General features: G+C 39.6%; 1 protein-coding gene across 4 annotated transcripts in view; it reads left to right on the plus strand.

Moving 5' to 3' along the window:
- Positions 1 to 15,554, plus strand: part of MGAM (maltase-glucoamylase) — a 97,275-nt gene that overhangs the window by 39,540 nt on the left and 42,181 nt on the right. For all 4 annotated transcript variants that reach the window (XM_072777491.1, XM_072777492.1, XM_072777489.1 and 1 more), the window contains 11 exons: positions 1,828 to 1,927; positions 4,206 to 4,318; positions 4,626 to 4,751; positions 5,808 to 5,939; positions 6,091 to 6,207; positions 7,103 to 7,216; positions 8,499 to 8,583; positions 9,947 to 10,064; positions 11,350 to 11,521; positions 13,377 to 13,493; positions 14,051 to 14,205. In XM_072777491.1, the coding sequence (XP_072633592.1) occupies positions 1,828 to 1,927; positions 4,206 to 4,318; positions 4,626 to 4,751; positions 5,808 to 5,939; positions 6,091 to 6,207; positions 7,103 to 7,216; positions 8,499 to 8,583; positions 9,947 to 10,064; positions 11,350 to 11,521; positions 13,377 to 13,493; positions 14,051 to 14,205 (1,349 nt within the window). The remainder of the gene's footprint in view (positions 1 to 1,827; positions 1,928 to 4,205; positions 4,319 to 4,625; positions 4,752 to 5,807; positions 5,940 to 6,090; positions 6,208 to 7,102; positions 7,217 to 8,498; positions 8,584 to 9,946; positions 10,065 to 11,349; positions 11,522 to 13,376; positions 13,494 to 14,050; positions 14,206 to 15,554) is intronic.

The following is a 15,554-nucleotide window of genomic DNA, read 5'->3' on the forward strand; positions in this document are numbered from 1 at the left end:
TGAGATTCTAAGCTGAGGCTGTGTAGGTTTGAATGATACTGCCACTCACCAATTAAGTGGTTCTGGGTGAGTGACCTCTATGCATTTCCAGTTTCTCATCTATAAAACAGGGGTAATATACTTTCCTCATAGGGCTGTGATGGAAATTAAAGGAATTTATCCATATAGTCTCTAGAAGAGCGTGTCTGCTACATAAAAAGTGCTCAATAAATGCCAAATACTCTTTATTTTATTTTCCTTTGGAATTAACTAGTTGTGGAGAAAACATTACTAATATTGACTCTGCACACTAGGTGGGTTATTATGTCCATATGTTTTGGGTTGACCTTTATAAATCACTAACTTATACCAGGCTTGACAACAAAATAGGATAAAATATTAACTAAAATATTGTCTTGCTCATTCCTGTGTGAAGAATGTTTGGGGCTGCGAAATAATAAAATAAATAGAGTTTTGTTGCTATTGTATCATTTTTGTTTTAGTTTTTATATTGCTTTGACTGTGAAAATCCAAATCAGAGTTACTGTCTAGGCTCAGCAATATTACCTACAGATCTTGGTCAGCAACTTTCCTGATTAAGCAGATTAGCTTCTGGATAAAGAAGATAATTGGAATAATTTATTAAGCGATTATTTTAATATATGATCTCTAATTTACCAAAAGAATCCTTAAAAATAAGTATAATTTGCTCCATTTAACAGGCAAGGAACAGGCTCAGAAATACCCTAATATTTTAAAAAGTTTGAAGTAGCAGAAATAGGATCTAACTCTGTGTAATGTTAAGCCCATGCTCCTTACTCTATCATACGCCTACCAGAAAGACAGAATAGGTGTTGAGTCAGAAAAGCTCATCTGGGAATTATTTAATAAGGAGTCTGGGACCTTTGTTACTCAAATGGACATAACCTGGTGAGAAATGTGGGCTCTAAGCTCTTCCTTCCATTTACTGAATTAGAGTCCACATTTAACTAAAATTCGTATGTAATTTCTATTCACACCAAAATTTGAGAAATGCTGTTCCAGAGCAGTGATTTCAAACATGGCTACTGATTAGAATCTCCTGGAGAAATTTAACAAAATATCAATGCCTGCTTACACCCCCAGGGATTCTGTTTTAATTGGACTGGGATGCAGCCCCAGGTTGAGACCTATTCTTCTAAAGTCTTGGAAGATTAGCTCAAGTTCTAAAGTCTTCTAGTCTAAAGACTAGAAGACCAGATATCTTGAGTAGAGCTCCATCTAGTTGCACTTTAGAGAGATGTCTGATTCATATTAAGGCTTGACGGAGCTTTTGCAGATGGGGTTAGGTTAAGCCTTTTTGAGGGAATAGATTTTCTTGAACCACAGTTTCAAAGTTCTTGTTCTCTCACATTTTAACATATATCACAAGCTCACCTTTCTACGAGATAAATGGTCATAACTGGCTCAATTTAAAAAGAGGGTACTAATTCACTTGGTTGACATCAACCAAATATAGACTTGATATTTTATAGATTTATTTGTGTCTTCTTTGACCATGAGTTCCCTGACAATTATTCTTATGATTAACACTGATTTCTTTTTTTTAAGATTTTATTTATTTATTCATGAGAGACACAGAGGGAGAGAAAGAGGCAGAGACATAGGCAGAGGGAGAAGCAGGCTTTCTGCAAGGAGTTCCATGTCGGACTCGATCCCGGATCCCGGGATCACATACTGAGCTGAAGGCAGACGTTCAACCACTGAGCCACCCAGGGTGTCCCAACACTGATTTCTTAAGTCATTTCCAGCTGTTTGGGGTTTAGATTATTAGATGGTAAATTTGTATTTTTAATTTTCTTTCTGCAGGATGGAACTAACTTGTATGGTGCACAGACATTCTTCCTGTGTCTTGAAGATGCTAGTGGATTGTCCTTTGGAGTGTTTCTAATGAACAGCAATGCCATGGGTAAAATACTAAAGGCATATTCATGGAAAAGATGCATAAGAACAATTTTCAGCACTGTGATAAAAGGAATAGAGCCTTTTAGGAATGGCCAAGCCATAGCTCAGGGGCTTGCATGTTCTCTGATTGTCCCATCTGTAGTTCATTACCTTTTGTTATATGGTGGCCATGAGTAGGGCTTTTTCTCCTAGCTAATGACTTTCTTGACTCTGGTTGCCTCTTTTAGAATATTTTCTATTGCAGAGTTAAAAACAACTAAGCCTTTCCTATAATTTACTCAGAGGCAGTTTCTACTAATTTGTTCTTGTCCTTTAGACTTTCATCCAGTAGAGGGGTTGATAGAGATGCTCCTAAGTAAACAGCCAAATGCCTTGGGCCTAATGGGCCTAACTAGGTAGCTACAACCGAGCAATGAATATTTCATTCAGATAATCCACAGGTAGCAAGGCAAAGTGGAGTCGCAAGGGTCATACACAGTAAGACCAATTTGTTTAAGACCAAACAATGTAACATTATAGGGATTCCACAAAGTAGCTAGCTTCCCCATCTTTGAAGGTTTAGACAGGATCAGTGATGCTCCAGTTTTTTTTTCTGCTTGCACCAGTAACAATGGATCTCAGTGGCAATGAATCAGTCACCACAGGGGTAGAGGAGACGTATTAGAATCTCCCAGGGTTGATAGGATATTGATCCCTACCTCTTTTCAACTGAGAATCAATGGACTGGATCAGAGCTACTCAAAGCATGGCCTGTGGATGGTTCACAGACTGTTCAGGTGTACAGTAAAATGAATATAGAAATGGAAAGTAAACATTGCTGTAGCATCCAAGTGTGTACACGAACCCTTTTCTAGTAATTTGTTTTCATGTTATTTTGTGGAAAGTATCAGATTGCAAAGAATTAGAAATTTAAAACATAAATCTCTGATCCTTCATTTGTAGATTGTTTGAGACTCACTCTAGGTGATCTAAAATGCTTCTAAAATACAGAATAGTCTAAGAATTGACTGAGATAGTACAAGGATTGTACAGTTTCAGGGTGTTGGAAGGAACCAGAAAACAAGTTAAGACAGGCTTAAAGAGCAAGTTCTCAGGATCCTAGATACTCTGTGTGAGTTGTTCTTATGATCGAAGACTACATTCAGTAGATCTTGAAGCCTTTTTTCCTAAATGCAAACCGAGGCTATGGGGAGACTTCTCTGAGAATTGTTATTGAGGCTTAGATAGATTTTGAACTTGTAATGTTGTCTCTGACTTTTTTTAGCTTGGCTTTTGCCTGATGTGAGATTCGCTGAGGCTAGTACCTCAGTGTGTCTAATTGGGCTATGTTCTTGCAATGGCGATGGGGTATGGGGCAGGAGCAACGGGTTTTGTCGTTGTGAATGTCAGAGAAGAAAAACTTGAGGGGGGCACTTGGCGGGATGAGCACTGGGTGTTATGCTAAATGTTGGCAAATTGAACCCCAATAAAAAATAAAAAATAAATAAATAAAAGCTGAATGAAAAAAAAAAAAAAAGGAAAAACTTTTCCTCTGCCCTCGCAGGCCCAGTATTTGGGGGCTGTGAGTCAAAGGGACAAGAGATAGGTTAGCAAGAGAAAAGACAGTTTATTTACATGTGTCACATAGGTACACAGGAGAGCACTCACCAGAGTAACTTCTCAGAGGGGTGGTTAGAATTTGGGGCTTATATCCCACCTTCATATGTAAATAGGAGGGGGAAGAAAGGGTACTTATGGAAAAACAAATGACTTTTGGGAAAGATAAATGAGGCTTTAGGAGAACTGCTGGTGGATAGGATATTCTTATGATAATGTCTCTTTGGCTGTCCTGCCAACATATTGTCTCAGAGAAGATGGAGTTGCTTCAGGGGTAGGAATTTATGACAACTGAGTTTATTTGGAAAGCTCTGCTTTTTGGCTGATTACGGATTTCAGAAACTCAAATGTCTTCAGCTTAAAATAATTTCTGTGCTACAGTGGCTTATTCTGGACCCCTTCACAAAACTGAGTGCTTTTTCATGAAAGCCTGAGTCCTGATACAGTAGTGAAGACACTCCAGTCACCGATTAATCAAAACCTGTCAAAGATCAAAGGCTTTGCCTCTCTTGTGCTGCGAGGGTGGACTTGATCATCAGAATGTGTCCCTTTGTATACAAAATTTGAGGCATTAGATTCACCTTCTTAATATTCAAATGATTGGCTATCCTTTGGTCTAAAACTTTGCAGTTATTACTCTAGAGTAAATTCTAATTTTTATGTTTTTCACTTTTAAATCTTGCAAGAGGTTGCCCTCCAGCCCACCCCAGCCATCACTTACCGCACCATCGGGGGCATTCTCGACTTCTATGTGTTTTTGGGAAACACTCCAGAGCAAGTTGTTCAAGAGTATCTAGAGGTAAACTTACAATATCATGATGATGACTGAGGAAATAAATCCTAAATCATACAAAGAAAAGTAAATTTAATATGCAGATGTGAGGCACAAAAATCTGCAGCTGGAAGTAGCTATTATAAATCTGCTACTACAAATCTATCTTACCCTCAGTGATTTATAGAGGGGCTAGGAGACTAGGCTAACATTCCAACATTAATGAAATGGTGTATTGGAAATTGGAGTATGTCTTGTGCCCCCAAACCAATGCTTACAAAATTTTGTTAAAGATAGAGTATTTGCTAACTTTTATTTCGCGTACTTCTTTCAGCTCATTGGACGGCCAGCCCTTCCCTCATACTGGGCCCTTGGATTTCATCTCAGTCGTTATGATTATGGAACACTAGAGAGCATGAGGGAAGTCGTGCAGAGAAACCGTGTGGCTCGGCTCCCTTATGTAAGTCAGGCTTTAAACATCCTCCAGAAATAAAGGAATTCCCTTGGGGAATAAGAACAACTGCTTATGCTTTCTCTCCTGGAGTTTTTTTTTTTTTTAATATATAATAAAAAGAATTTTACATATTCAGAATGCTAGACTTTTTTGCTGGGCCGGCCATTCCCCTAAGGAACCCGTTTTTTCACAGGAAATAATACTTAGGGACCACAATTTTGGGGTTTGGAGGCAATCTGTTTGTCTCTGTTTTTCTTATAACATTTTATTAGTAACATTTTCGTATGCTTACTTACCATATTGACTACATTTATATTTTTTAATTTTAGTTCTCAAAGCATTTCTTTACTAGTTTAAGTGAGCAAAAGCACATAGTACATAAACATAATAATAGAATATTTTTATATTTCGAATGGCTCAACTTGAACATATCTGTTCTATCATGGAGAGTAAGGCTTTTCAGGAGGTGCAAAGGAGAAAGCCCAGTAGTCTCTGGAATAATCCTTCTCTCCCATACCCCTTTCCCTTGAAGGCAGACTCATAGATCTTGAGTAAGAATCAATTTCATTCTGGGCACCACTATTATCATACAGGTAAAATTAGGAAAAAAATAAGTGCCAAAGAAAATTTGAGTTAGAAGAAAGGCAACGAAACAAAACATGGGGCAGTAAAATGACAGAGACATGGGACAAACTGTCTTTTCTCCCTTTCAGCTTGTGGATGGGGTAGGATTTAGGTATGCATATAATTTTGATAGCCATTTGTTGTAATTGTTATGGTTTGTTAGATTGGCTTTTAGTGCTGGAGTGCAACAAGGCCTGGTGATGCAGTTAACCTGATTCCAGGGGTGGGGTTCAGGCCTTAGGGGATACAATGGATCGTCTGTTTTTGAAATTACTAATGGAGAAGAAACACTTCGATGCCAGGGACTGATCTAGAACCTGGTTTCTAGCCCAGCGCAGAGTCAGTGTATATGGGGGTCTTAACAGTGATCATTTGACTGAATCATTTGAACAGGGAAATTCCTGAGTGCTAAATTGTGGACTTTGCCTACACTTTTAGGACGTGCAGCATGCTGATATTGATTATATGCATGAGAGGAAGGACTTCACTTATGATCCAGTAAATTATAAAGGCTTCCCTGAGTTTGTTAAGGAGTTACACAATAACAGTCAGAAATTGGTCATCATTGTGGTACGTGTCATCCTCTCTTTCCCCCAGATCAGTGGCTTGCTCTTTCTTATCTTTGCAGCCACCTCTTTCTCCTTTGACCCTCAATTTCCAGTCTCCTTTCTGTGCCTCGAGCTTGAAGCTGAGTCCTTCATTGTTTCTTTCCTCTTCTTAGGATCCAGCCATCTCCAACAACTCTTCCCCCAGCAATCCTTACGGCCCATATGACAGAGGTTCAGGTGCAAAGATATGGGTGAATGCTTCAGATGGGTTGACGCCGCTCATTGGAGAGGTAACTGAATGGGGGACCTCGGGACTTCTGGGGGGGCCACTGTGGCAGAGTGTGTGTGTGTTTGTGTGTGTGTGTGTGTGTAGTTGCCTTGACACTTTCAAATGCCTTATATATGCTGGGGATAAACTTGTTCCTGTCTCTTCATCCCTAGACACCTAGACACCTCTAGCTCATGCATGCCCCCCACAGCTGAATCCCTTTGAACAGTAGCCTGCACCCTGAATGTCCTCGTGTCCCCTTCACTCTCCAGCTGACAGTAGGCTTCATGGCACTGGTGCTGCCCTGACGGATGCCACCACATACCTCCTAAGCACCAGGTCCAATGGAACTGGTTCATTCCTCTCCTTTGTAATTCTTGACCAATTTGACTACTTCATCAAACTTTTGTTTGTCCATGTTTTCACAAGGGTGTGATCTCCTGGTTCACTTCTAACATCTCTGCTGTCCCAAACACGCAGTGTCTGAGAGGACGTGGGTGGCAGGAAATACAGAAGAGGAAATGATGCTCTGAACCCACAACTTGTGACAGCTCAGTGGACACTTGGACAGGACTTTCCTGAATTTGCTGTTCTTGGGCCTGGAACTAGAGAAAGTGAGGGGGAAGGTGTAGCAGAGGCAAAGATGAACAATGTAGATGATGCCTGTGTCCGTGGATTCATTTATTTGGGGCTTTATTGGTTTTTTAAAATAAGTTTTTCCTCATATGACCAATTGAGTCCACCTGACATTTATTATTATTGAGTATTTGGGGTGCTTCCCATTCCCAACTGGAAAAAGCCTGTGCCTAGATATCTCCATTGCCATGACCATATTGGGAATCTCTTTGCAAAATACTCTGTTTTATCCTATATTCGTTTAATTGACTCTGGTCAATGTTTTTCTTTTTCTACTGTAGGTCTGGCCTGGAAAAACTGTGTTTCCTGATTATACCAACCCTAGCTGTGCTGTTTGGTGGGCAAAGGAATTTGAGCTTTTCCACAACAAAATAGAATTTGATGGAATCTGGATTGTGAGTCCTTATTACTGAATTTTCGGTGACTCATGTTTAGACTGTGTATCTATGTCACTGAGTCAAGGAACATGGCAGGAAGGAGATGAAAAGAAAGCACATATAGCAGTAATTCTAATATTCCCTATGTTACTATTTAATCTTACTGAAACGTGTAGCTTAGAATCTAAATCAGATGATTAGTTCTGGAAGTAAACTCAGAAGTTTGTTTTTTTTCTGAATCCAGCTCTTCTTTTGAAAATGGATGGGTTGATGGTGTAACTAGATGATGGGCATTAAGGAGGGTATGTGATGTGATGAGCACTGGGTGTTATATGCAACTGATGGATAACTGAACTCTATAATTGAAACTAATGATTACTATATGTTGGCTAATTGAATTTAAACAAAAGATGAAGTAAAAATAGGTCACATATGCCTTACGTTGTTGCAAAGTACATGGATTGTTCAATTGCCAGTTCAGAGCTCTTTCATTTGAACACGTTGGACAGATTGATCAGAACCAAAGTACCCAGTGATAAATGACAAAGTTGTGGGGGTGATAAGGACAAATGTCACCTATAATATCAAATGAAAACAAATGCAAAGCAGCAGACATTCAGGAAATTTTAGGGGGCTCTAGAGTTGAACTTTTTTCTATCTTTAAGAGAAATGTAGAAAATTAGGACAATACAGAGAGCTAAAAGGGTGAAAGCAAAGCCCCTCTAAAAAGTTATCAATTGCAAACATCTACCACGAATATTTTGCTGTGCATCTTACCAGACCCCTCACCTGCTCAGCTATTGGCAGGGGCTTACCCCTTCATTTCTCTATGTATATATTTGTATATATGTATTGATATGCGTGTGCATTCATAGCTATATTTGGAAATATGGAGAATGTATAAGTTGATTCGGGCACCCAGTGCACATTGCATCATGTACCCTCCTTAATGCTCATTTCCATTTATATGGAATCATATAAACTGAGATCTTTTTTTACCTAATATTTTTGAAAATGTTTCATTTCCCACAATTATAGACATAAAGCATTTTTAAAAATTTAAATTCCATTAGCCAGCATATAGCATTTTGAAGGGATTTTAAGACTTCTTTGTGAAACCTTCAGGGGGTAGAGAAAACAGGAAGATCTGTTTCTGTCTTGTGCATAAGAACCTCTTTAAAGAAGAAATATCTAGAATCATTTCTCTGATTCCTTAAAAAAAAAATGGAGATAAACATTAGTACGACATAAGGGGGCTTGTTACTTTTCCGTCATGGTAGTTTTACTCTTTGTCTTGTAGGATATGAATGAAGTCTCCAACTTTGTTGATGGTTCCATTTCAGGGTGTTCCACGAGCCATCTAAATTATCCCCCATTTGTTCCCAGTAAGTCTTGGTGGTAGTATGATTAAATTGGCAATGCATGTTTGGTATTTTACATTCATAAGGATAGATATGAACAACCTAGAAAAGAAATTTGTACATGTATGTGCATAGGGAGAGGAAAATGTGGGTAATATATACCAAAAATTAGGAAAGAAAATCAAAGCACTCCAAGCTTTCCTAAATGAGGCATAAATTAAATGGAGGCCACTAGTCTTTTTACCTACAGTCTGGGCTGTTTCTAGGGGAAGGTCCAAAGAACATATAGTACAGAAGCCAGAGGCTAGTGATTAGTTTTTATTACTCTCGAGTGAGTATCTCCAGAGGTCAGGGCTTACAAGAGAAAGTCCAGATAACCAGGCTTGGTCTTCAGATGAGGGTGAAGTCTGGTGATACCAAGAATGTGAAGAACAGACATGAACTGCAGGGTGAAAAGAAGCCAGAACCCAGGCTTTGAAGGTCAAAGTCAGAGTCAGTGAATATGATGCTATTGAGCTCCAATTGAACTTTGAACAACACCATCTCTCAGGGTATGGCCCTGGAATCATGGCATTTATTGTAGTTTGAAGGAAGCTAGAGGATCACTGATATATTTTATCTTTATTAAGGAAAGAATGTGGTGCTAGCATTATGGCATCTTATGAAGACTTTTAGTCTAATGAGAAAATAGGAAATTGGGGCAGGTGGGCCAAGGATTTGGGTGGGAGGCTAAATAGTTCACACTTCATTCTTTTGGCGATGGAAGCTATTTATGTTTTCATATAAGGGAAATAGGATAGTTGAATGGTTTGGGATATATTAATCTGGTGTTAGTACAGTATGAATTCGAAGATCAATAGATCAGAAGTAAATAAGCCATTAAGAAACTACTGCAGTAGTTAAGATGCAAAGGTAATTGGGATCAGAGTCAGGATGGTACAATGGGAGCAGAAAAGAATAGAAGTATGAGAGATATTGGGGAGGTAGCCTTTATACAATCCGGTCAGTGGAAAGAAGAAGTGAACAATTAATTTACACTTTCATCAAATATTTCTATTCTCAAACCACATGATTTGGCTCAGTTAGAAGAATTCAGATTAAATTTCAAGTCTAACTGGATCCTCTGGCTTCCAAAGGCCTGCTTTGAGTCAACGTGAGTGCCCAGGGTAGAAGAATGTGTAGGGGGCAGCACAGTTTATTTATATATCAGAGAAACTACTCCAAATGTATAACCCTCTGATAGTGAGGACGCTGTGTGATCATTTGCAGGATGGCCACAGTAAACCCCCACACAAAGTGCCACGATTCCAGTTTCTGCCATATGACAGTCCAGGAGCAGGGAATGTGCATCTGAGGCTCTCACTGACTTATCCCTCTTTTGCCCCAGGAATCCTGGATGGGTACCTGTTCTCCAAGAGTCTCTGCATGGATGCAGTGCAGCATTGGGGCAAGCAGTACGACGTCCACAATCTGTATGGCTACTCCATGGCGATCGCCACGGCAGAGTAAGGCCACTGCTGCTCCGGACTTAATACATGATCAAATTATTGATCTTTGTTAGATTCCAGGTGCTAGGGTGTTATTTTTAAGAACTCTGCAAAATGAATGTGGTTATTATTACTGAATGAATGAATAAACTACCTGGCACATAAGGAAGAAGGAATCCAATAAATATTTGTGGAATGTATAAAATGAAAGAATGGATAAATTTGAAAACTACATCTGAAACTAATGAAGTACTGTATGATGGCTAATTGAACTTAAATTAAAAAAGACAATGCATAGAATTTTAAAAAATTATTTCCATTAAGCTATAGGAGAAAATAAATTTTGAACTGACAGATAATGTAAAAAAAAAAAAAAAAGAAAGAATGGATGAATATATGAATGAGTGGAAGGTTGGAAGAAATAAAGGGAAGTAACTTGACCAAGGGCAAACAGCTAAGACGTTGTAAAAGCAAAATTTAAATCATTTTTGCATGAATCCAAAACCCATGTATTTTCCTCTCTGTTACACTGTATAGATGGAGTATGGAGGGTAAAGTAACTTATAGACTACATGAGCTTCAGGGCTTTAGATACTGGCTCAACTTCCACTGTGCTTTGTCTACCCTGGTGTATAGACTCAAGTTCTACAGTGAGGAAAATGTACTGAGATTTTACTGTAACTTTGTCAGCAGGAAGTCAGAACAAAACCACATTCCTTCATTAGCAAAGTCATAGTATATGTTTAGCCTTCTTGAAAGTTGTTTTAAAAATTGTAGAGCAAAATTTTTAAAATATATGTGTAGACTTCTTATTTTAAAAATTAGATGATAAGTAATTATAAAAGTACACACAAGCATCTATAAATTTAAAATGTCTTTTTTTTATTACAAAATTATGGCCAAAGTGTTTCTATTTAAAAAGAACTTAAGTTCCAAAAGGCTGTTCCTAAGGTCATTTTTTGCATATGCTTAAAATAGCACAATGTGCAAGATCAATGTTTATACATCTATGTAAAGATAAATTTCACCTTTATAAAAAAATATTCACCTTTGTTCCATAAAAATTGGATACTAGCCTTTTCAAGGCTGCTTTTAAAAATCTTGGAAATTAAAGATTTAATGATATACTTAAAACAAAACAAAACAAAATGTAAATATACTTAATGCTGCAGTCTGCTTCTGTAGCAACTCTAACCCTATTAGAAAGAGCTAAAAGAGAATGATCTTCGGCCTGGTCGCTATATCTGTGGGGCCAAGTCATGCTGAGATCACACATTGATTCTAAGTTTCTCTCCCTTTCTAGAGCTGTCAAGACCGTGTTCCCTAATAAGAGAAGCTTCATTTTAACCCGTTCTACCTTTGCGGGATCTGGCAAGTTTGCAGCCCACTGGTTAGGAGACAATGTGGCCACCTGGAATGATCTTCGGTGGTCTATCCCTGGCATGCTCGAGTTCAACCTTTTTGGTATCCCAATGGTGAGTCCCCATCCCAACCTTAATTCCCAGAAAGCCTCATTACAGAAAATTCTGAAAGCATGGAGCTCATCTTTCCCACCCTTCCTGGCCCTGGGGTTTAATGTCTTAAGAACAATGGCTTCATCTATATCATTATAGTTCTGATATTACTACATTCTTTCCTGCACTGACTTATGAAGAAGACAGTGCACCCTTGAAGTGCTATCATTGGAACATTTTTTCTATTAAAGTATAACACACACACAAAAACATATACATATACTTAAGCATGTAGTTGATGAATTTTGCAAGCTAGACACATCTGTGTATCCAGCACCCACATAAGAAAACATAATGCTGCCAGGTCCCTAGAGGGGGGGGTTTGACATCTTTTAGTTAAATTCAACATATGTATCTATGGAACTCCTACTATGTGCAAGGTACTAAGCTAGGTACGCATGGTAAGGGTAGAGAAAAGCATAAATATAGTAACAGAAACACCTTCTCTTTCCCTTATATATAAAATATATAAACAAATAATTATGACAAGCTAGGGACATATAAATTAAATGTTGAGGGAAATCATGCACAAGATACTTTTTAATTCTGACAAGATTACAAGGAACACAGAGAATCAGGAGAAACTTCATGGAACAGGTTGCACTTGAGTTTACCCTTAAAAAGTGGGTTTATCTTGGGAAGCCTGGGTGGCTCAGTGGTTGAGTGTCTCCCTTTGGCTCAGGGAGTGATCTTGGGGTCCTAGGATTGAGTCCCTCATTGGGCTCCCCGCTGAGAGCCTGCTTCTTCCTCTGCCTATGTCTCTGTCTCTCTCTCTCTCTGTGTGTCTCATGAATAAATAAATAAAATCTTTTTTAAAAAGTGGGTTTATCAGATTACTGGGGAGGTCATTTTAAGATTGAGAAATAAACATGAGGAAAAGTAGTAAGGGGGAGAATTTATGTGTCTATAAGGGTTGGTTTGTAGGACTGGCGTAGAAAGTGATACTGGAAGGGTGGGTTGGAACCAGGTTTTGAGGAGGTGCTAGCTAAGCTATGAGGAGACCTGGAGATGTTTGAATAAGTGAGTGACAGAATCAGATTAGGCTTTGGAAAGTTAATTCTGATAGTGATGTGGCCAAAATAATAATACCAGCAGTAATTCTAGTTCTACCCATCAAAAAGCTCTTATTGTATGGCAGGGCATACAATATGCGTTGGGGTCTACCTCTTGGTTCAGCTCAGGTCATGGTCTCGAGGTTGTGAGATTAAGCCCTGCCTTGGGCTCCATGCTCACTGGGGAGTCTGCTTGGGATTTTCTAGCCCTCTGCCTCTGCCCTTACCAAACTGCCGCCCCCCGCCCCCCGACCCCCCTGCACACTCACACACACTCTCTCTCTCAAATTCATAAATAAATCCTTAAAAAACAAGACCTATTGTATGTCAAGTGTTTTACTTCCATTATGTCATTTACTAAAACCCTGTGTGGGTAATTAATGTCCACTTTAAAGAAATGAGTAAACTGAGGCAAAGAAAAATGAAGTAGCTTTGTCATGGTCTTCTAAGAGAGTGGACATGAGGAGTGCCTGGGTGGCTCAGTTGGTTAAGTGTGTGACTCTTGATTTTGACTGGAGCCCTGTGTTGGGCTGCACACTGGGTATGGAACCTGCTTCAGATTCTCTCTCTCTCTCTCTCTGCCCCTCCCCACCTAAAAAAAATATACTTAAAAGAGTGAACATGGGATGTGACCCAATTCTGACCACACTCTATAACCCTTCTCAGTAAAAATTGGCAAAGTGAAGTTGGGAGGTCCCTGATATCAAGCAAAGGGGGCGAGATGATGGAAATGAGGTATATATCCTGTCTGTGTGTCCTTCCAGGTGGGTGCTGACATATGTGGCTTTGCACTGGACACCTCTGAGGAGCTCTGTAGGAGGTGGATGCAGCTGGGAGCATTTTATCCATTTTCCAGGAATCACAATGGCCAAGGCTACAAGGTAAGTCTCCCAGGAGACATGATTAAGATAAATTTGACATATGTTAGAGCTGGATCTGGCTGCATCCTCGCCAAGACATCTGCTGAGCCAGCCTCCTACCTGGTGCTTCACTTAGGCTAATTTGCAATTAACCAGGGCCTCTGGCACGCCATGAAAATCCTCTGCTGTCACAGACTCTGCTCTTGGTAGTGCTACAGTCAAGGAGGTGGCGGGTCTGTGAAGATTCTTACCAGATGTCTGTGCATTCTATCTACATTGCTCATTTTGTAATGAGAATCAGATGAGGAAATATTTCTAAATGATTGAAATGACAATCCCCTGACAGAGCAAGTCCTAAGTGTGAATGAGGCTGGATGAGCTGCCAGCTGAAGAATGGTACTTACTTGGTGACGGGATCTCCCTCTACCCACCTGTGCTGCTCAGAGGCTGAGTTCACACCCTAGGCCCCAGGCCTTTGGGGAAGGGAACTCTTGGTTCTGATGAATGGGGTCTGGAGTTCTCCAGATGCTTCAGTTATTCATAGTCAGATCACAATGGCAACCTCTTCTTCCTCCCAGGCCCAGGATCCTGCCTCTTTTGGAGCTGACTCTCTGCTGTTGAACTCCTCCAGGCACTACCTTAACATCCGTTACACTCTATTACCCTACCTCTACACCCTCTTCTACCGTGCCCACAGCCGGGGGGACACAGTGGCCAGGCCCCTTATGCATGAGTAAGTTCACATAATCCAAAGGGGTTTTGTTAGTGTGACCGGTGACCCAAATATCAGAGTGGACATTGAGACACTTCAAGTGGTTATTCAGACATCTATATCTATATCTATATCTATATCTATCTATATCTATATCTATTAAAAGATTTTATTTATTCATGAGAGAGACAGAGAGAGGCAGAGACATAGGCAGAGGGAGAAGCAGGCTCCCTGTGGGGAACCTGATGTGGGACGCGATCCTGGGACTCTGGAATCATGCCCTGAGCCAAAGGCAGATTCTCAACCACTGAGCCCCCCAGGCATCCCAATCTATATATGTATATTTTAACTGAAATATTCAGTTGGCATTTGCAAGGCCACTGCTGCCTCCATACTGTTCTAGAGGTATATTTAAGGTATATTTAAGTGGAATAGACTGCTCCCTATTATGGATAGAAGTAGACTAAAATCACAGGACTTTGAGGTCTTTGTTCTACCACCGACTAACTTAGACAAATCATTTAAGTTCTTTCATCCTTCTTTTCTTGATTCTTAGTTTAAAGGATTTGATAGCTTGAACAGAATGGTGTCTTCTGTAACACACTATGTTTAGGTTCTAGGATGAACTTATCATTTATACATGAATAAGAATATTACAGAGGATTTCTAGAGTTCCAGAATCTTTACTGCCAGCCTTTACTGCCATCTCCAACTTAACTCTGAAAAAGGGCCCTAAAGACACTTTCCTTGTCAAAATGCAGTTAATTCTCTTACGGATCTGACATTCTAGGCTCTCAGGCACATACCTGCTATTATTATTATTATTATTATTATTATTATTAATTATTACTATTATTACACATTAATTATTAAAATTTTTTATTATTTATTTATGATAGTCACAGAGAGAGAGAGAGAGAGGCAGAGACATAGGCAGAGGGAGAAACAGGCTCCATGCACCGGGAGCCCGACATGGGATTCGATCCTGGGTCTCCAGGATCGCGCCCTGGGCCAGAGGCAGGCGCTAAACCGCTGAGCCACCCAGGGATCCCACATTCATTATTTTTGAGTCACTTTTTACCATCTCCTGGAATTTTCTGTTAAAAGGCAGATACCCTAAAAGGGTAGAATTTTAAATTATCTGCTAATTGTGATCATACCCAGTTCCTTCTTGATAGTCAACTGAAGTTGTAAGATGCATTGCTTATTTTACTTATTTATTTAAAGGGGGATGTGGTGAATAGACTTACAGTCTGGACCCTGCCTCGCATATGTCCTGTAATAGGCACCTGTGTCTAACCAGGGAGAAGAAAAGGAGAGTGCATGGGTTGGGGAAAGTGAATCTGTCTGCCAGAGCACAAGGAAGGGGC

The sequence above is a fragment of the Canis lupus genome, chromosome 15 (genome assembly GCF_048164855.1).
Source record: "Canis lupus baileyi chromosome 15, mCanLup2.hap1, whole genome shotgun sequence".
Lineage (NCBI taxonomy): Eukaryota > Metazoa > Chordata > Mammalia > Carnivora > Canidae > Canis > Canis lupus.